General features: G+C 40.7%; 1 protein-coding gene across 1 annotated transcript in view; it reads left to right on the top strand.

Annotated features, from left to right (window-relative positions):
* Positions 1–22555, top strand: part of FBN1 (fibrillin 1) — a 233001-nt gene that overhangs the window by 203399 nt on the left and 7047 nt on the right. Inside the window, exons 50-62 of the mRNA XM_047074460.1 lie at positions 3358–3507; positions 3879–3944; positions 4427–4543; positions 6340–6459; positions 7965–8087; positions 9434–9565; positions 11955–12080; positions 12647–12853; positions 14641–14766; positions 15017–15139; positions 17976–18092; positions 18306–18434; positions 19441–19560. Coding sequence (XP_046930416.1) covers positions 3358–3507; positions 3879–3944; positions 4427–4543; positions 6340–6459; positions 7965–8087; positions 9434–9565; positions 11955–12080; positions 12647–12853; positions 14641–14766; positions 15017–15139; positions 17976–18092; positions 18306–18434; positions 19441–19560 — 1656 coding nt within the window. The remainder of the gene's footprint in view (positions 1–3357; positions 3508–3878; positions 3945–4426; positions 4544–6339; positions 6460–7964; positions 8088–9433; positions 9566–11954; positions 12081–12646; positions 12854–14640; positions 14767–15016; positions 15140–17975; positions 18093–18305; positions 18435–19440; positions 19561–22555) is intronic.

Below are 22555 nucleotides of genomic sequence, written 5' to 3' on the forward strand. Positions count from 1 at the left end.
GTGGCCCAGACTCTAAACTTTCAGTCCAAAAAATGCAGATTAATCCACGTGCTTTCAGGATATAGTGCCCATCCCTCATATCACAAGTTTTCTAAGAAAACAAACTTGAACTGACCGGGATTCTTGCTGGGACATCATCTGTTTTCAGGAGTAATATTTGTGAACTTAAAAAAAGGAAGCCTGAACTTAAGCATAACACAGGATATTATATTATATCTCAGAAAACTGTTTAGCTCGTAGTAAAAAATGCAATGGTGTGTGTCTATCCATTTATACATACTAGTTTAATGAATTTAGAACAAAAAGCCCCATGCACACTTATTTCTCCCCTCCACCTCAGAGTTTTGTTGTTGTTTGTTCTTTTATTCAGGTTTTTCTTCTTGGTTATTTTTTATGTTTTGCTTCCATATTACTAAACAAGAGGTAAGGGATATCATTTCAGATTCCAAAAATTGGGTTTTGGTCTCAGCTTCGCCCTCTGTAGCCTAAACAAGTCATTGGATCTTTGGGACGCTCAATTTCCTCATTTTAAACAACCATAATAATACCCGGCCAACCAATCGTACTAAATACGTAACAAAGTTTTGTTAGTTTCTGAGTCTTTCATGGACTCTTGATGAACTTTTCACCTTTCAACTAGCCCTTTTGTTAGCCAATATTTAGAAGTGTGAAGGGGGAATTGAGACTTCTCTGATTTGATCTCATAGGTGGCTGTCAGAAGCCCACATGGATTTCAGGCTTGTGGGTGGGGTGATAGTTGATTCTAGCAGATATTCTGTTATGGTACAGACCAGCCAGATAAATTCTAAGTCCTACTCCCTTGTTTTTGTGTGCCTTTGGCTTGGCCCAAGTTTGGAAAGAAAGCAGTGAGAAACCAGGTGTGAATCTGCCGATGTGGCAGGCCAGAGGAAACTCATAGGCTATTAATTCAATTTGCACTGGCCTGTCACAGAGGAGGCTAACGCTGCAGGAAGAATCAGCCCAGCTGTGAGCAGCCTTGCCACATGCTCAGCTCCAAGAGGCAGAGCCAGACCTGAGGAATGCAAGCAGGGAAAGTGACTTTTGTAGTTCTGATGAAATTTCAAAGGTCATTAAGGGCTCTTTGCAGATGGACTGGTAAACAGGCATCCTAGTGAGTCCTAGTTAAAGTGTGTGGGCAAGCATAGCTCTCTTTCCCAATGCAAGGCACCTTTGATTAATAAACCAAATCTAGAGAATCACCAAAAGCAGATGTAAATCTCCCACAGGACACAAATTTTGCTGAAGCCAGGGAGTTAAGAGCTGGGTTTTACTTATAAGATGACAAATTAGGAGTCAGGCTTCTATTGCCCATGAAATGAGAAAATTCCACAGAGCAACAGATAATGTTTTTGAAGGAACAATTGTGATAAGACTCAGGTCAACAGATCTTGGCACTTGAAGGCCACAGATATAAAGGGACCACTCCCACTTAACAAAGTTCACTTTACAGTTTGAGCTTCAACTTCGTGTGTTTGAGCCTGCGTAATGGCGAGGTTTTTCTCTTTTTCTGGAGGTGGGATGGTAAAGTGATGCTGGCGAGACAGGGCTGATTTATGGATTTATTTAATTTATTTAATTAATTTATTTAATGATAAATGAAAGGAAATATCTAGGTTTAACAGAAGCATTTTAAGGTGGAAGACAACAGAGACAATTAAGTTTTAATATATTCATTGAGACATTTTTGTGAATAGTCACTAAACGATACCTTAAGACAGTTGTAGGTATAAATAATAAACACGAAACATTGTATGTGACAATGAACTTGAAGAATAAAGCGAATCAAAAGGTGTCATTAGAGAAACTATATTCGTTAAATCTTGAAACTTCTCAGCAAAGCGAATATTTGGAGGGCAGGCATGTCTCAGGGCAAAGACTGGCTTTTAGTGCTCTTGATCTTCAGAAGATTCACTGAAAGATACCTCTTAGGTCTAGCTGTAACCAATCTGGAGGTGGAGTAAAAATTAGCGAGAAAATGTATCTGGAAGAGTTGGTTGAAGAAGTTCACTGGGGAGGCCAACTGAATTAGACTTACCAAAGCCTGGTATATATGTTTGATTGATTGATATTTTTACTTTAATTCATGAAAATTTTTCTGATACGATCTTTGGCAACTCAATTATTCTTACACTGTCTCCTTTGTCACGAAATAAAAGCTGAGAAATTGTCTTAACAGAAATGCATAGGTGGCTGTTAATAATATGCTGCCTGGGGTTGAAAAACAGTGACAGGAGAGAGCATACCTGATCACACATAAAGAAGTGGCAATTCCACAAAATGGATGTGAAAGCATTTCCTTAAAACCTGCAGATTTTAGCCTCCATGTAACTAGAGGGGAGTCTATAAAGCTTTGGATGTCAAATTTGAGGGGACAAACTCCAGGCTTCTGGATGAGCTCACTTTTTAGAGCCACCCAATTTGCTCTATAAGAAATGGAAAAGTCAGTTTCCAAAATTATGTCAAGCAATGCTGGAGAAGTTTGTAGCAACTAGATCCCATCTTCCATGTTGGAGTCACCAAAAAATAACCGATATTAAAGAAATGTATTCTTTGAAAGAAAAATTATTCTCCCTCCTATCTACCCATCTCCCTACCCTCCTCTTCACCATCCCTCTCTGTTGAGCTAAACAACCTTCTGTATCGTGTGTGTGTGTGTGTGTGTGTGTGTGTGTATAAAATCCGCATAAAGCCCCACATGGCGTTTTGTAAATAGCAACTACATCAATAGCTGCTTCAGTGAATGATCATTATTGTCGTATTATTGCCAGTCCACAAAATTGCCACATCTTTATTTGTTCTGTGCTTGGAATCAGGGGTTTTATTTTGGTTTATTTGGTTTTATTTTGGCTGAGGGGACCCAGAATAAACAACCTGGTGTGAGAGCATAGTAAGTACCAGAACTGGGAGGCCTACCTTAATTTAGTATGCTCACTAAATATTACCCAAAACACATGTAAGCACATCTGTCAATGGAGGGAGGGGTCTTGTGAATTATTCCACTTCTTAATGTCCCCACCCGGAAGTCACTGATGATGTCAGCTTTGAAATGTGATAGTGTTGGAGTTTGTTATTCACATCAAGTTATTTTGGAAAATTGGCTAAAATGAGAAATAACAAAGTGAAAGTCGCATGGATGTACTCATCAGATCTCACTACGAAGGTTACCTATGACTTTAAAGATCTGAGCTCAATTACTGTTATAGTCACTTATGTTATGGAGTATTACTATTGTAATGAAAAGAACAATTTAACAAGATGGATTGTTTCTCATTCACTATTATACAGTAACGATGTAGTAGGAAAGCATCTAAAGGGTCTCCTGGATTTATGCTGCAGATTTGCGAATGAGCTACTGTTATGCGAAGTTTGAAGGAGGAAAATGTTCATCACCCAAATCCAGAAATCACTCCAAACAGGAATGCTGCTGTGCCTTGAAGGGAGAAGGTTGGGGTGATCCCTGTGAGCTGTGCCCCACTGAACCTGATGGTATGTCTACCATCTGCACTTCTCTTTTTTTTGCTATTCATACGGCAGCCTGGCTGTGAAATGAGAAATACCGGGTGTAGCCCTTCAGGAAAATAAGACAATTTAATTTAACTGTAAGTCTACCCAAAATATTCATTAAGATGATTTTAACTCAAGAGCTGGGTAGTTGTTTCCTTCTGAAATGTGCTATGAATCAGGGCAAGTGGTAGGCACTGGGAGCCTTGTTCACTTGCTCTGATATCTGGGCTTTTCTCGTTCGGTTGTTTCCTGATACATGCAGCCTGTGGCAATCTGGCCATCACTCACTGCTTCGGGAACAGCCTGTAGCTAGTTGCAATTTGTCTACTAACGAGCGTTCATCTCTACCACAGAGGCCTTCCGCCAGATCTGTCCCTATGGAAGCGGCATCATTGTGGGGCCTGATGATTCAGCAGTTGGTAAGTGGCCTGCACTGGATTCTCAGCACTTTTTAATATTCTTAACCAGCCTCTTCCCTGCCCTTTCTCCAGCTGTTCTTTTTTCTCCACATTTATCTTGGGAAATAAAGCTCTAATTTTTGTCTTTTGATTTAGATACCAATTGTATTATTGTATTATATGGTAACATGATATTGCAATATTAGATATTTCATTGGTTAGACAGTGAAATGATTATAATTTACCTTTGTGTTCAGAAAAAGGTACCTTGGGGGTGCCTGGGTGGCTCAGTCAGTTAGGCCTCCAACTCTTGATTTTAGCTCAGGTCATGATCTCATGGTTTGTGAGTTAGCCTTGCATCGGGCTCTGTGCTGATAGCACGGAGCCTGCTTGGGATTCTCTGGCTCACTCTCTCTCAAAAATAAAATAAACAAACATTAAAAGAAAAAAAAGAAAAGAAAAAGGTACCTTGTTATTCACTTTTTTTTAATCCTTTACTTAAGATATGGATGAGTGCAAAGAACCAGATGTCTGTAAACATGGGCAGTGCATCAATACGGATGGCTCCTATCGCTGCGAGTGTCCCTTTGGTTACATCCTGGAAGGGAATGAATGTGTAGGTGAGTAATAAATCGGTTTCTTCCATAAGGATTTTACAAATTAGAAATTACGCCAGTTAGCATTCCTGCTAGGAAGAATAAGTACCAAGATTGGGACAGAAATAGGTTTTGTCCATTCATTCATGCAGCATTCATCTAGCAATACTAGCTGAGTACCCCATGTGTCCAGCACTGTGCTAGGCTCTATGGCTACAGCAGTGACCCAAGCCAACATGGTCCTTCCTTATAGTCTAATGGGGAAGACACTGGACACATCTGAAGAGATAGTTGGAAAGGAAAACATTATAACGTATTCTTTTAATTTAAAAAAGATTGTTGATGATCATAATTGTATTCTCTCAATATGTAAAATACAAAATTTATCCAGATTTTATTACATTTAGTAACGTGAAAGGCTATGTACACAGCATAAACTCCTCTTGTTTTTACTCTCTTATTAAAATTTCAGAGAATGGCTCCTATGTCTGACCTTTGAGCTCTTAATCCATACCAACTCAAAATTGAATCCAAGTATGATGTCTAGGTCTCTAAAAAAATCCAAAGCAGTTCAATTTAATCTGAATTAATAACAGCATAAATGCTGAATGTTTGTGTACATTAGAAAGCGTTCTTTCCATACAAGAATCAGGGCATGAGGACTTCCCCCAAAGCTGTGGCCTCCGAAGCGTAAACAAGTTCCTTACTCTTCCTAGGCCTTAGAATGTAATGTTATGCAGATAGACTAACTTATTTCCATTTACCCTGCAGCTCTAAAAATCTATGATACTGTGATTTTTATTCACTTGAAAGAGATGTAATATTCTGGACAGTGAAATGCAATTTCATAGCAGAACAAAAGCAAAGTTGTCAATGTTTTCTCTTTGGAATCTTGAGTTAGTGCTTCTCTGTGCGTGACAGATGAGCCTGCTCACCCAGGTCTCTCTACCACACCTTCTTGCCTTTTCTTTTTGACTCAGAACCCAACATGAAATGTAACCCTGATGGCAGTCCATTACTATTCCGTGTCCTAGATAGCTAAAATAACAATGTTATTTCTCAACAAGTTCCCTTTCCCAGAGGAAGACATTCTCCTCACAAGATGTGTCAGAAGAACAGCCAGTATTGTAGGTGGATGGGTTGGGAAGCATATATATTTTTTAGAGCTCCTTGGTAAGACTTGTTCTCTCTCCACAGTTGTTTACAGAGATCATACCCTAAACATATTTCTTTGTAGCTTTTCTTCTGCCTAACGTAAACCATCTGGTTTCAACAGAATCAACAAAAAATCTGTGTGAATCTTGATTTTATCCAGTGTATTAATTTTGCTTAACCTCTGGTCTCTTGCTTTGTGTAAGCGTAGTCTTCTATTTTATATCTGGCAAAACTCCATCATGTTTAAGGCTTCTTAGAGAATGATGTAATGTAAGGCCAAACTGGAGATATATTTCTAGGTTTATTTAAGTGAAAACTTTTGACTTGTGAGAGAAGCCTTGTTTTAACCCTTTGAGCATCTATTCCCAGTAGGTTTACCTCTTCATAATACAGGAAGCTGGAGAAGCTCACAGAGAAAAGCACTATGAGGGCTGGAAGCCCAGATACTGTCACTGTTAGTGCCACTGTTACTTAGCAGGTGAAATTTCACAGCTATAAATCTGAGGAGATAAGACATGTGCACTCCTTTCTTGCAAAGACAGAATGAGAATAAAACAAGATGCTACAGATCAAAGTACTCTGATAGGGTGAAACGTATCATTTGAGTCCAAGCCTATTTTTTTCTTCATTTGTCATATTTTGAATACACTCTTGGTCACTTGCAGATACTGATGAATGTTCTGTGGGCAATCCCTGTGGAAATGGCACCTGCAAGAATGTGATTGGTGGTTTTGAATGCACCTGTGAGGAGGGATTTGAGCCTGGTCCAATGATGACTTGCGAAGGTAAACCTCTTTGCAGAATAGTTGGTTACATCTTCTGATCATGGAGACAATAGCTGGCTGATTATGGTCCTTGATATTAAATCCCACCCAGGGTGTGCAGAATAAAGAACATCTGGCCTGATGGGCCAAACCGTCACTTCTCCTGAAAAAGGTGGAGGTGGTTCGTGGCACCAGTTATGCTGCCTATCATGCAGAGCTCCTGTTGGTGTCTCCCCACTGCTAGTATTTGGATATGACTCCTGTCTTGTTTGCTACCTTCTATTTTCCATTTTCCCCTTCCTTTTTTTCCTTTATCTCCCATGCTCCCTTTCTTTTTTCTTTTTTCCTTTCTACTCATATCTGCATACTGACATAGCCACCAACATCCTGTGGCCATCTGGGGGCAATCACAGCAAAAGAGGTTGCCGATACCCTGTAAGCATCTTCCAGTGTCTAGTAGGATAGATGCATGGAGAGAAGGGAATGAGAGGGAATGTCTAGCACAGTGGGTCTCAAAGGGTGATCCCTGGATCAGCCACATCAGCATCACCTGGGAACTTGTCAGAAATACAGTTTTTCAGGCCTCCTCCCAGACCTCTTGAATCAGAAACTTGAAGAGTGAAGCCTCGCAGCCTTCCAGGTAATTTCTGATACACTCTCAAGTCAAGAACCACTGGTCACAGAAGTGAATGAAGGTGAAGGTAGACAGTAAAAATGGTATGAAAGTGAGCTCTTCATCAGAGATATGACCTGTCAATACCACTGTCATAGTTGTTGGTGAATCTTTAAAGGCTATGACTAAATATGATCTGGGGTCTCACTGATGTTCTCAGTATCATTAGACTTAGAAAGAAACATGATAATCAAGATGGTCTGTTTTGACCTGCTTTTGCAAAACACATTCTGATGGTTCCAAACAATGAAATCTGTAAAAACCACTTTTATCTATTAATAGTAAAGCCTATTTAAGGCTGTCACAGCCATCAGTGTAAACTTAGCATCTCCATATGTGTAAAATTATTCAGAACACCATTTGCTTGGGCACAAGAATCACTGTTATTTTACAGGAGCCTCTTTTATATGGGGAAGGGGAGGTGGTTAATGATATTGGATGGGTCTGCTTTTGTTCTGACTGCAGTTGACTTGACAGCTGTTTTGACTGAATGGAGTAAGCTGATCCCCATCCTATGTGACTTTAGGGAATGGCAAATGGTCAACTTAAGGCTTCAAAACCAGCATTTCAGAAAAGCTCCCTCTGTGTATAATTCTTAATCTAAATAACACTGGTAATTATACCAGGACAATAAGCCTGAACTGGGACTGTGCTAGGAGCACTAGGATACATGATCACTCTGCCTATACCAATTATAAAATAACCAACTCATTTTATGATTCTCTGAAAACCAAAGATTGCTTGGTGCATCCACGTTGATGACAATGCAACATTTCACCTTTTGATAAAAATAGATTTTGTTTTTTTGGTTGATGCCACTGACCCATTATTTTGATGCTACCTTCTGCTGCAGATATAAATGAGTGTGCCCAGAATCCTCTCCTCTGTGCTTTCCGGTGTGTAAACACTTATGGATCATATGAATGCAAATGTCCTGCTGGATATGTTCTTAGAGAAGACAGAAGGATGTGCAAAGGTAAGACATCCACATTAAAGGTCATCTAAGCTGAGGGGGTCTAACTCTTATCTATAAGGAAAATGTCTCTCCAAAGCTTCTATTGGTAGAGGAAGACTTCGAATCAGGAAACCCTCCTGTAGTCCATGGACAATATGGGGGTCGTCATCACCTCCTTTCCTCCCAAACTGTAGCTTCAAGCATCATCAAGCTGAATCAAGGGCCACCCTGCAGATCTTTTTGAGTTCACTATGCACTGCATGCCTATGACATGGTAGACACTCTGTAGGATGCAAAGATATAAAGAAAAAAAGACATTTACTCACAATCAAGAAGCTCAGCATGAAGAGGTTGAGACAGAGATATAAATAATTGTATTATGGTGTGATAAGTGAGAACTGAGAACACGAAGGAGTATGATAATATTAATTAAATAATTTTTAAAAGTCCCCATCACTAAGGGATGGCATATTCCAAGAATGGGGATAGCATATGGAATCTACTGTAGCTAAAGATTTCCGTGAATAATGCTCACTGAACCCATGTAATTACTAGGGCACTGGAGTAGGCTCTGCAATACGAAGTTGGGTAAATCATGGGGCTCCCTGAAGAGCACTGATTTGCTCCTTCAAAGTCTTAAGTGAGAAGATCCTTGTTCCCTTCAGATGGGTTAAATAGGATTTTTTCTTGAAGATGAAGAGATTTCCTAACAAAAAGCTCTACATCACATTCAGGATAAGTCCAAATTTCTCAGCTCAGACCACATAAAGGAGGAAGATAAAGAGAGGGAAATGCAAGAGGACAATAAGGAATGAGGAAGACCCCTCCACACCAGGAAAAAGGAAATGAAGGAGGGAAGAACCAGTAGAGAATATGATTTTTGTGAATGCTTGTCTTTTCCTCAAAGTGTAAAAACCAAAGCTTTAATTATACAATGACTCTTCTAATATTACATCACACTAATTAATATTATATAAAAATATATATTATGCTTTCAGTATAGTTATCATACAATGGAAGCTTTGGCTTCTTAAAACATATTGTAATTATAATGATGTTGTTATAGCTGTCATTCTATCGTGAAAGATTTAGAGAAGACCTTTTTGAGTTGAATTCATCAAAAAGAATTAGACATGCTTCCTGCCTTTGAAGAAGTTATCCATTAGGGAATAATTTCTTCATCAAGTTCAAGGGTGGTTAGAAGACTCCTTTCCAATCTTAGGGGGCCAGCACCCACAGTACAAAAGGAAGTAGGTTAACACTGAAGTAGCGTAAATGAAACCTGATTGCTTGAGACCATCTCATGCTTAAAAGGCAAGAAGTTAATGAAGCTTATTTTATAATTTGCGGTTGTACGTTCTTTCCAGATGAGGATGAATGTGAGGAGGGAAAACATGACTGTGCTGAGAAGCAAATGGAGTGCAAGAACCTCATCGGCACATACATCTGCATCTGCGGGCCTGGGTACCAGAGGAGGCCTGACGGAGAGGGCTGCATAGGTAAGGGAGTCACTGCCAAAGGAGCTTTGCAGGAGTCAGAAATGACAGAGGACAGAAGGGACTTGGGGTCTGAGTCCCTGTGGGCAATGTGTTCTTCATGGCCAGACCCATCTTGCCTCTCTTACCTTGTGTCATGATTTTCCTTGGAGATCCCCTTGGCTCTCGATTATCAAGGGATTCCATGAGCACTGCCATTCTCACCCTCTGAGCTGGCCTTTGCCAACTTTCTCAGCTCATTTTGCTGCCATGATTTGGCACCAGGTGTTTCCTCTAATTCTTTGCTTTTTATTTTATTTTATTTAATTTTTGAGAGAGAGAGAGAGAGAGTGCAAGAGCAGGGGAGAGGCCAAGGGAGAAAGAGAGATCTTAAGCAGGCTCCACACTCAGCTCAGAGCCTGACGCTGGACTCAATCCCATGACCCTGGGATCATGACCTGAGATGTCAGATGCTCAAATTACTAAGCCACCCAGGTGCCCCTCCTTTACTTTTTATACTTTTTTTGTTGTTTTAGGGTCATTTGTCTTTACGACATTAGAATGTCTTTCTATTGATCCCACTTCGCTATTAGCACCCTGATGTTGAATTACAGATGCCAGGTCCCTCTGAACCAGGAATATCACTAAACCAGTGGGATCTTCCACCAGAGAATCTGTTCTTGTCTAGAGTGAGGTCCAGACACTGGTATTTCTGGAAGTTTCCTAGGTGATTGTAATATGGATCCTGCATTGAAAACCACAGCTTCAGATCAGGGATTGGCAAACTACAGCTAGAGGGTCAAATCCAGCCTGCCAGCCTACCTCCTATTTTTGTAAATAAAGTCATATTGCAACATAGCTGTAACCATACATTTGTATATTATCCATGGCTGCTTTCATGCCACAAAGGCAAAGCAGAATAGAGTGAATGCAACAGAGACCATATGGCCTGCAAAACCTACAAGATTACTATGTATGATCTAGTAATGCTAAGTATTACTATAACTTAGAGAAAAAGTTTCCGACTTCTGCTTTAGACCATCAATATAGGAGAAAATTATGAGAAAATTCCCATGTGTCCTTTTTAATTTTAATAATCAGTGACACCAGAACAATAAATTTTATGTTGTCAGTCAAGAAGCTCAAGAACCTCATTGTCCCCTTACCCTGTAAGGTACAGAATTAAACAATAATTGAAGAGCAGACTTTAAAGATTTTTTTTAATGTTTATTTCTGAGACAGAGAGAGAGCATGAGTCAGGGAGGGGTGGAGAGAGAGGGAGACACAGAATCAGAAGCAGGCTCCAGGCTCTGAGCTGTCAGCACAGAGCCTGATGCGGGGCTCGAACCCACAGACTGCGAGATCATGACCTGAGCTGAAGTCGTATGCTCAACCGACTGAGCCACCCAGGCGCCCCAGAAGAGCAGACTTTAAAAGCACAGAAAAAGTATTTGGGCTATGATCATGCACTAGATCTTCCAGGTTCAGTGGTTCACCTCATTTGCACATTGGAATCACTTAGAGAACTCAGCTCCCACCCCAGACATTCTGATTTAATTGGTCGGGGGGTGACGTGGGCATTGGGATTTTTAGCCTGTGTCAACACTACCCTAAATGTCACCTTTGAACTTTCTGCCTCTCATAATGAGATGCCTGCCTTGGGGGCTCAGAACTATTCTCCATGAGATGCACTTAAGCAAATCACTTTATGATTTTTCTAAAAAAATCAGCAGATAATTCTAAGAATCTCTGGCTTGTTTTAATGCCTTTTTTTTTTTTAACCTGGGAGCCTGGTTTATGATTATTCCTCAATATTGTTGAAGTATTATAATAAACATAACCTATATTGAATTGGAAGATTATGTGTAGACAAGTCTGAGGTCAAAACTGACCCATTATAGACATTATTCTGAGGAAGTATTATATTTCTTCAGTATGTTGATCTTAAGTATTTATTTTTTTCCCTTCACTTGAAATCATCCTTTTTAGGGACAGATATGGACAGTTTTAAATTTTATTAAGTGAAATATGTGTGTTTACATAAAATGCTGTTACCTACCTTTAAGCACATCAAAATGCCATCAAGTATGGTTTTTAAAGGATGGAAGTAGACACACACATTGTGTATTTGCTCACATGTGCAAACTCCATTCCTAGAAGGTTACGTGAGAAACCAGCTGTAGCACTGGTCACCTCCCAGGAGGGGTGTTTGGTGGCTGAGGAATAAGGGAGGAAGGGGCACTTTTGCTCAATACTCTTTTGTACCTTTTGAATTGAGAGCCGTGTGAGAAGGATATCTATTCACAAATTTCAAAAGAAAAAAAGAAAAGAAAGAAAGAAAGAAAGAATCAATCTACCCCTGTACAAAGTAGGTGACTGCTCTTGTTTCTGATCTTTCGATCACACCACACAGATGAGAACGAGTGCCAGACCAAGCCGGGGATCTGTGAGAACGGGCGCTGCCTCAACACCCGGGGGAGCTACACTTGCGAGTGCAATGATGGGTTCACGGCCAGCCCTACTCAGGACGAGTGTCTTGGTGAGCACAAACAGGATGATTTCGTAACCCCGAACTTCATGCTGGGATGCTTGTCACCCACATCGCTTATTTGAAATAATAGAAATTGTTCACATTTGAGGCAGGTTCATATTTTGGAAATGACTTAATGACTGTGATTGTCCATGGGGCTTAGCACCACCCTGAAGCTAAATTCTTCCTTCACTAATTGTATCAATGAATCACTTGTTTGGAATTTCTTTCTCCGCTGCCTTTTTAAGCCCTTGGTGCTCAGGGTCCGATTCCATGTGTTTTTCTGCCCCTGTCTCTGCAGCATGACTATCCCTCCATATTTCTGAGAGCAGATAGAGATATAACCTTGTGCACGCTAATGCCTTCCTGCCCACTTACTGAATTTCTTGTCTTGTTTCCCTCAGATGTCATCCTTTCTCTCTTACTGCTGTTTCCAGCTTTCCTTTATTGCTTCTTCTCACCCGGGGTAAAGTGTTATATCCTTTTTGGGTTTTATGTTTGACCAAATTCTTAATACATTGTTATGCTCATAAAGCTCCATAAAAACCCTCTGTGCAATGTAACGTCCCTTCCAGACAACCGGGAAGGGTACTGCTTCACAGAAGTGCTCCAGAACATGTGTCAGATCGGCTCGAGCAACAGGAACCCTGTCACCAAGTCTGAGTGCTGCTGTGATGGCGGGAGAGGCTGGGGCCCCCACTGTGAGATCTGCCCTTTCCAGGGTACTGTGGCCTTCAAAAAACTCTGCCCCCATGGCCGAGGATTTATGACCAATGGAGCAGGTACTTCACTTATGGTCCAAAAATACTTGCAGGGAATCTGTTTGTTTGTTTTCTGAAAAACAGTTGAGAATATGGAATCTACAGTATGGGCTTAGGCTGAGTTGCATGGTTTATACATCAACAAAAACCCTTTATTGTATCTTTGTACAATTATCTATTGTAATCTTTTAGACAGTCAAGGCCAGGCTGCTAAAGTGTCCTTGATCCATCTGATTAAGTTGTATGTGCTTGGGTCCCTGCCCCTGCAATACAAGGAGTCCTCAACTTTTAAACAGAGGTTTGTTGTAAGTCAGTTACTGGTTACTCAGAATGTAATTTTTTAGATAAACCTTGGAATAAACGATCACTAAATTCCTAGACTAGTCCACCCATATGTATTTGCACTCGTAAAATTGGCCAAAATATACTGCATGAAAGAAGTATAAACAATGCTGATATACTGGCAATTAAAACACAGTTGCCTCTGGAATAGCGCAAGCTATTCTCATGAAATAGAATGGAGAGACTCTTAGAGCTCCTTGGGAAGGGATTGGAAGTGAGCGGAGAAGAAGGAGAGTAAGCAGGATTTGTGTTGATGGTTGAAAGATGTGGCCAAAGGTGAAATAATAGAACTGGATGTGTGGAGGCACACAGCCGGATAGATTAGGCAGGGTAACCAAAAGCAATTTATGATTCTTCTGAGGATGTGAAAATGAGACGGTGGAGAAGATTCACTTCTTGAAACCAGTCAGGGTAGGCACATTGCATTTCAGAGTAAACTTGAAAGAATTCGGAAAAATAACATCTGTTGCAATAAAATAGTTGTTTGGCAATTAAAGGCTAAGAACTCATTTAGTCTTGGCACCCCACCAATCACTAAGGAGACAGGTGGGTCACGATGTGGAAGGACAGCAGGTTTCACGCTCCACAGTACATGTTGACCAAGTCTTTCTCCCTGTGGTGGAGCTGGGATTAAGATCTCTGTTCCTTATCAGGCTGCAAAACCCAGCCCAGTGACCCACCCCAGAGCCTTAGTGCTTCCCTTACCAAGGTATGTTTGGTCCCATTTCCCCAATATTATGCAATGTGATATTTTGGGGGATTAACTGTAAATACAACAAAAAGAAAAGAACCTTCCTCCTTACTCTGGACAAGCAATATTAGAAAAAAATGGATTTTTTTTTTTTTTTTGGTCAAAAGAATCTACTGCTATGATCCATTTGTGGATCAAGCTTGCTTGACGGCATGAGATAGAGCAAGGAGCTAAATATGTCTGGATGAGATGGTTGTTCTATAGACCCAGAGGGGAAAACTGTAAATTTAGAAAACCAATTCTTTTTAAAAAATATTTTTAATGTTTATTTTTGAGAGAGAAAGAGAGAGATCACGCACATGTGCAGGAGTGGGGAGGGGCAGACACAGAGGGAGACACAGAATCTGAAGCAGGCTCCAGGCTCCAGCTAACAGCATAGAGCCTGATGCGGGGCTCGAACCCATGAGCTGCAAGATCATGACCTAAGCCAAAGTCAGAAGCTTAACCAACCAAGCCACCCAGGCACCCCCCAATTCTTTTTAAAGTGTTCCCCTAGCCTGATTAGTTATTATACTCTCATCCAATGCAGTTATTCATTTGCCTTTTGTTATAGTTACCATTACGTATGAAATTCATGCTGTCATTTCTTTGGCTTAATTTCTTAGGTCTATAATACAGTAACACTTTATTAATATTTACAGTGACATCACCTCTACATATTAATGTCCATTTTATAATGTCTTTCTATTTTAACCTCTGACTGTTAAATTAACAGATATTGATGAATGCAAGGTTATTCATGATGTTTGCCGAAATGGGGAATGCATCAATGACAGAGGATCATATCATTGCATATGTAAAAATGGCTACACTACAGATATAACTGGAACTTCCTGCATAGGTAAGTGCTGTATTTTTGATGTTCAGATAATTATTCTGAGTGGAAATTATATATTATGGGAAAAAAATATAAATCCTCAAACTGAAACACTAAAAAGCCTATGTAATTTTATAGGAAAACATAAGACAATGATCAAAGACAGCACAGAGTTTACCTTTTCTTTTCTCAAAGCTAAAATTCTCTGTTAGACCCTGTGGGTACTGACCATTATTTTAGGGTGGATGGTCACACTGTCTCTTTTTGATCATAGATCTGAATGAGTGTAACCAGGCCCCCAAACCCTGCAATTTTATCTGCAAAAATACAGAAGGGAGTTTCCAGTGTTCTTGCCCGAAAGGCTACATTCTGCAGGAGGATGGAAGGAGCTGCAAAGGTAAAGTAGAATTTGCCTGCACCCACTCACCTGCCTTCTGGGCACATGGTTGTATTCCTTGTGCATTTGAGGAATCCATAGGCAAGCTGAAAAATCCCCCCACTGGCAAGAGGTGCTTCCCTGGAGTTAGTTCCGCCCTGGGACCTCCCTGCCACCCACTCCTATGCTGGCTGGCTGGAGGTTGAGGCCAGGGAGATTGCTGGGGACCGCTGGCAACAGCCATCCTCACTGCCTGCCCCTTGGGCATCCATAGGAGTGGCCCATGAGGGTGTCGGAGACAGCAGAGCCAGCTCTGTAAGGCCCAGGTGGGGCAGATTCCTACTTGATTATTTCCTTTCTGCTTTCTGTTTATCATATTTAGATAGCCAATCTATCCAACAACTAGAGCCCAAGCCTCCAGCATTGTCCATCCTCAGATTAATCGGTGCCTAGTAGACATTGTGCCTACCTAAGTAAACACTTTGTCTAGGTTTTTGTTCTGCCAAATAGGGCCATTCCTGCCCTCCAAGAGCTTATATAAGCCATAAATATCATAAAGAATTAAGAAACAGCAGAACTTTATGTGGAAATCCCTCCTCAACCAGAAGTTACCCTTTGGAAAATTTTGTTGGTGTAAATTTACTCCAAGAAACATCTTCCTCAACAATACGAACTTCACATATTGAGTGAATAACAGCACAAGTGAATCAGACTTAAGGGTAATTTTAAAAGTGAGGGATTTGGAACAGGAAAGGTAGACCAGATGGTAGAATAAGAGCTAGAAAGTACTGCCACGAAACCTTGATGGAGCAAAAAGCAAACAAGGGAAGTTAAATGGTGGGATGGAATGGAAGTGGAGAGCAAAGAGAATTAGGACCCTCAACCCCTTTCTTGTGTCTGCTTAGAGAGAATTAAGAGGCTTATAAAATAGGATGACATAATGAACAATGCATGAGGTTTCCCTATGCAGCACAAATCCTATATAATCCTGTAATTTGGGGAGAGGAAGTTGAGAGACATAGTTAAAAATTCTGACTGTCTTAATGTAAGAGTTGTTTACAGCTTTGTTCTTCTCAAGCATAGAACTTCTCAATCTGTGGATCACAATGAGCTCTGGGCAAGGTAAGGCTAGAGCTCAGAGCAATAAACTTATTCATGGAAATAGAGAACCAAATTAAAGAGAAAACACCTCTCAGCGTGGATACTATCTGTACCAAGCAGAACAAATTTACAGCATTTTTCTAGCCTGTGGAAGCAGAAAATCCTTAAAAATGTCTAAAAAGAGAAAAACTGGAAATTAAATGTACTGTAGTAACTGTGTTTTTTCACAATGTATAAAAAGCACAAGTAACAGTTTCTTTGTGGTTTTAGGAGTGGGAAGAGCAGGGACATGATTTTTACAGATCCTTTTACAACATAAGTCCCTTTCTCCTATTGCTCTCATGAGGTCTGGATTCTTCCACATACTTGGCACAAAGGACTAAAGATCAAACCGTGTGGTGCAGATACATGTACTATTGAAACTGACAGAAAAGAGCCTCAAAGAATAGCCCAGGGGAGATGTGAGACCAGCACTTCCCCCCATGAGAGCTGGGTAAGATCCAGATAAGAGGAGAGAAGGGGAGCCAAGATGTGCTTGGAGGTGAGAACAGCAAGTGTTGCTGTTCTTAATATGTTGTAGTTAGAAAATAGTGTCAGAAATCACTGAGCTGTCTCCCTCACCTGTGTGCAGGTAAGCTTCAGCAAATGTGTGACAGTGCTCTAGCAAGGCTCGTTGAGTCATAGAAAGGGGAGGCCACCCTTCTGTCAGGAGGCGCAGAGCTGCTGATAATGTAGAAACCAGAAAAGCAGAAACAGCAAGCCCCACAGCTATGTAAAGAGCATGGGACTGGCTCCATTTTGAGAGAAGTCAGCACTGGGAGAAATATGGGGGCTCGGGGGTTCTTTTGGTTTAGGTCCCCTCCAGATGTTACTCTACACAGGAACTGGCACTTATCTTCAGCTGCAAGCACAGCTCTGTGTGCAGTGACCAAACAAGGTAGGAAGGTAGATTGGTTCCTGAATACACCATGATTTTTTTTATATTAATATTCAGCTAAAAGCTGGAACATAGTTTGTATCTCTTGATGTCTTTAAACAGCAGTGGAGTTGAGCATGAGCCTAGAAATTCCGGCAATGAGGAAAGAAGCCTGGTCAAAGCGGAGGATTTTATTGAAATATGGAAAATAATGTTGCATAAATACTGTAGGCAGTTTTTAAATGTGCTGTTGGCTTATCAGAGTGAGTTTTTCTTACCTTTGCTTCCTTCTTGATTGATCAATTTTGTTTTACCAAAGGAGAATCTCTTAAAAAAAAAAAAAAAGTCAGTTTGGTTTGATTTGCTTTGGTTGAACACCTCATTTGAGCAGATTCAAAACAGCAAACAGAAAAGACCTAAGCAAACAAATTAATTTCCAGCCTCAACATTTCTTTTTGTAATTCAACTTGAATAGAACTTTTCAGCACTCTGGAAAATTTTGAGAATCCCTAATCTTTTACTTCATTGTGTAATTTATTTAAAATGTCACAATTTATTTGAAATTCCTTTGTTGATAAATTCCTACATTCCTGTCACAGAAGGGAATTGGGATTTCCTTGGATCCCCCAAAGAGCTACATTTTTTGGTCTAAATGGAGACCACATTTTATCTTTCAAACCTTTATTTGCTTGATTCCTCCCAGCCATTTACTGCATCTCTATTCTGGCCACAGTCATTGGAGACATACAAGTCAGAACTCAGAACTCCTTCCTAGGGCAGTTGCTAGGTACCTGTGCTCTCAGTTTGACTCCAATACTCATCTTACATATTTTTTAATAGATCTTGATGAGTGTGCAACTAAGCAGCACAACTGCCAGTTCCTGTGTGTTAACACCATCGGCAGCTTCACATGTAAATGTCCTCCTGGATTTACCCAACACCATACCGCCTGCATTGGTAAGTGGAGAGGAAAATCCCTATAGGAAACGTAGCTGTTCCTTTAAGGAATTGTTTTCTAGTTCCTCTGTTGGGATAAGAAGACAAAAACTCAAAAAAAAAAAAAAAAGTGAGTACAACAGAAAGTGAATCATCCCTCTCTCTTCCTTTTAAACAACAGAAAGTGAGTTCAGTCCATTTTAATTCCCACTTTTCCCCAACTGCTTCTTATAGATAACAATGAATGCACTTCTGACATCAACTTGTGTGGGTCTAAGGGTATTTGCCAGAATACTCCTGGGAGCTTCACCTGTGAATGCCAGCGAGGATTCTCTCTTGATCAGAGTGGCGCCAGCTGTGAAGGTGGGTAGGGGCCTCAGCTTGATGCAGCTGGTAATTCCTGGTGGAGATAATCTGTGTGACTGTCAAAATCTTCATTATCACCCTCTGTGGGATAGCAGAACAGAGCACAGGACTATCACCCAACTGAAGATGGGGAATATTTTTCCTGGTTGGCACAGGTATCATATCTTAGAGATCCATCTTTTGTCTCATGCTTGATCATGTCTAAACCTGTGCCTTTCCTCAATATGTGAAGACTTTATCTGCTCAGTTATTAATGTAATCTAATAGGGCATGAACTAGTCAAGAAAAATAGCTAGGTTCCTGAATTTGATTCATTAATATTCTAGTCATTGGATCCAGAGTCATAAAAGAATTCCCCTAATGTGGATTAAATATATGAAGAATGACTCTTCTGATAATAATATAATTAAAATTTTGAAATTTTTTGTAGGATTTTATTTTTGTACTGACATCTTTTGGTTTCTAACTCTAGCATGAATAAAAAAATACAAATAATTTACACAGCTATCCCATAGAGTACTCTTGTGCCTTACATTAGTTTCTTCATCATTTTTACTTGTCGACTTTACCAGGGATATCTAAATGTCTTTTTCCTTGGACTTATCAAAAGCTCCAGAGCACATATTCTTGAAGTTTTGGTGGAAGAATACTTTTTTAGGGGTCAGATTTCTTATTAAAATTGCCTTTCCCTTTACCACGCATATAAATGTTGCTTCAGAGACCAACTCTGAAACAAATGTTGATGTGGCTTAAAGCTGGCTCTACTTTCTTTTTTTTTTTTTTAAGTTTATTTATTTTGAGAGAGAGGGGGAGAGTGAGCAAGAGCACAACTATGGGAGGGACAGAGAGATAGAGGGAGAGAGAGAGAATCCCAAGCAGGCTCCGTACTGTCAGTGCAGAGCCCAATGCAGGACTCAGTCGTATGAACCAGGAGATCGTGACCTGAGCCGAAATCAAGAGTCAGATGCTGAACTGACTGAAGCGGCTCTCCTGTCCTTCTCAGATGTGGATGAGTGCGAAGGAAACCATCGCTGTCAGCACGGCTGCCAGAACATCATTGGGGGCTACAGATGCAGCTGCCCCCAGGGCTATCTCCAGCACTACCAGTGGAACCAGTGTGTCGGTAAGTAGTTTTTCCTTGTTACTATGGTGAATCACTACTGGCTCCTGTGAGTCAAAATACTGCTTTCTTTCTGAAAACTTTAAACGTGTCATTAAATCAACAATATTCACTTAAAATTGCCCTCACCTGGTTGGAACCAGAGGAAAGTTGTAGCCTTTGCAAAATAGCAAACAAAGAAAAAAGATAATGATAAAGGTACTTGGAGAGCATCGGAAATGAAATGCCCCTAGAATCCCTTCACTCTCAGCGTCCCCCTGCTCTTCTGCTGCATGGAGTCACTGGCCCACACTGCAGGTACACATGAGGGCCAACAGAATTCTACCTCAGCCTGAAAAATATCAGCCAGCCAGAGGCTATTTTCAGTGACTCTCGGCCTGAAGACACAGAAGTGGTTCCATTCAGCTCTACACATCTTTTGGGGCAGAGTGTGAGCAGCAGACACAGCAAATTTTTTCATCATCACTAAATTCTTTTGAAAATTAAGGGAGACTCATGAACTTATTAAATTGAAATTATGTAATTTTTGATTTCATAATGTCATGGGAAAATAATCTTAATGCACACCAGAGAATCCAAACACTGTGAGTTTAGAGGGACCCTGGATCCATTTATCCCAAACTCTTGATTTTACTATAAAGACCTCAAAGCCCAAGGAAGAAAAGAAGTCTGTCCTTAACCTGGTTCCTTTGTGACATGCTTGCAGCTGGAGCCCCAGGCCCCTAACTTCCTGACTTAGGGCTGCCTTTCAAGTGTCATGTTCACTTGTTTTTTTTGTTTTGTTTTGTTTTTCATTCATCAAGCCTCTACACAGCACCACTGCAAGCTTGGTGCTCAGGTGAGCTGTTCTAGCTGCCACCCTCTTGGGAAGAGAGCCTTCCTTAGCAAAGAGGCAAGGATTACTGTTTCGTGGGTGGCTGCTCCACATCTCAATGCTTTGCTTTATTCCAAATGAAGATAAATTTAGTGTGTTTTAACTTATCAGAACTGGATCTCTCTCATTTGGTTTGATTCTTTTCAAGGGACGGTTTTGCAGAAGTGAGTAGGGTTGGGTAAAAGGACACCAGTGCTGGAAGAGTTTAGACTACACAACTTACTGACAGCCTTCCTCTCCTCTTCCTACCTTTAGTCCAGGAATAGTGGAGATGGACAGGTCATGTCTTCGTTGCCTGGAGGCTCTCCTTTGGCCCCATGAAGATCATCTCTGGCTGGGAGTTCTAGAATAAACAGATTAAGAAGCAGTAAGAGGTTTGGGATTTTTTGATGTCCAAAAGATACTAGCCCAAACTGGGCTCATAATTCTTGAGAATGAGCATTGCCTTGGGCCAGAATGGCTTCCCCAGAGCTGTACAAAGCAGAGATCTTTTGAAATTTTTTTTTTTCAACGTTTATTTATTTTCGGGACAGAGAGAGACAGAGCATGAACGGGGGAGGGGCAGAGAGAGAGGGAGACACAGAATCGGAAACAGGCTCCAGGCTCTGAGCCATCAGCCCAGAGCCCAACGCGGGGCTCGAACTCACGGACCGCGAGATCGTGACCTGGCTGAAGTCGGACGCTTAACCGACTGCGCCACCCAGGCGCCCCTAAAGCAGAGATCTTTTGAACCAGCCCTCTCTGGATCCTCACTCATAGGCAGCCAGAATTTCACTCTTAGAAGATGGATGGGTTTAGGGTCAGGGGCCACTGCAAGGGTCCACTCATCTCATTGTTTTCTAGAAAATATCAAACTTCCAGGTGGAGTTGGAGTTGAGCCATGTTGACCCAGAGAAAATTTGTAAAAGAAAGCCCCTCCTACATTTTTGAATTCTCTTACTGGTTCTCCCTTAACACCACAGCTAACAAACACTATACAAGCCTAATGCTCAAAAATCTGATTTTACAGGACAGAGTGGGTAGGTTTCAGTCTGCTTTCAAGGAGGGTGTTTGGAGAATCTAATGCTGTTTCGATAAAATTAAAATGTCTCTTTTTCTAAAAAAGAATAAAACTCGCACCAATTTTAAGTATTAACTGATAGTATAACAAAGATTTTGGAGTACAGAAAAATTGCTCCTGGAGCCTTTTGGTCCAGGGTGCACAGGATGGAAATGGTCAGAAGAGTGCAAAGCATGTTAAACAAATCGTGTTTGTATATTGATGAAAAGGGTGAGTACACAAACAGACTATTTTCAAGCAATAAACACTGAACATTTGCCAATTTCTTATCTTCATTCCTGCTCTGCTCCATCCCAGTTCTCTAATGCAGATAAGCAAGTTTAATTTAAACTTTATTAGACTTTCAAGGAATAAAAAAAAGGTATAGTAAAATAGAAAAGAATGTGAAAGAGGAGGAGGAGAGTTCTTGGCTGGGATAGATATTTATACTAACACAGATAGATCCTCAAGGCTAGAAAGACCCTTACAGATTATCTAGTCTGGCCTCATTCCCAAAACACAAATCCTTCCCTAAACTCCCTTGGTTGTCCTAGTTTGACTCAAATACCATCTTGAAGGGCATTCACTTTCTCCCAAGATAGCCCAATTTAGGTATAGAAAACTTTAATTCTTAGAAATGTTTTTGTTTTCATAAAAAATGAACTATTCCTCCCTCTACTTCTAACCATTGGTCCTATTTCTGTCCTTTGGAACAATACAGAATAAATCTAAGTTTTATTTTGATGGGTCTTGTCATACATATACAGACATGGGCCTTAGAGATTTTATCAGAGTCCCAGCAGGAAATGGATGGCTGAGCCCGACCAAAAGTACGGGACAAAGGAGAGGAGCCTGTTGATGCTCCATGCAGCTCAGCCTCCAGGGTCTGGAGATAGACATGAGGGACAAGGAGAAGACATCCAGCCCAGGGATATTCTTTCCACCAATGTAAACCCCCTAATTTCCTCATTCACTCCTTGGTGCCCATAGTCTCCACTGGTATCTGTCACACACTTCATCTCTGATTTAAACTAAGGGGAAAAGAACAAAGACAATGGCATATTTATTTCTGTTGTAGGAACCTT

This window comes from Lynx rufus, unplaced genomic scaffold, assembly GCF_022079265.1.
Source record: "Lynx rufus isolate CCGP_SWC_20201006 ecotype Redwood Valley unplaced genomic scaffold, mLynRuf1.p SCAF_13, whole genome shotgun sequence".
Taxonomy (NCBI): Eukaryota; Metazoa; Chordata; class Mammalia; order Carnivora; family Felidae; genus Lynx; species Lynx rufus.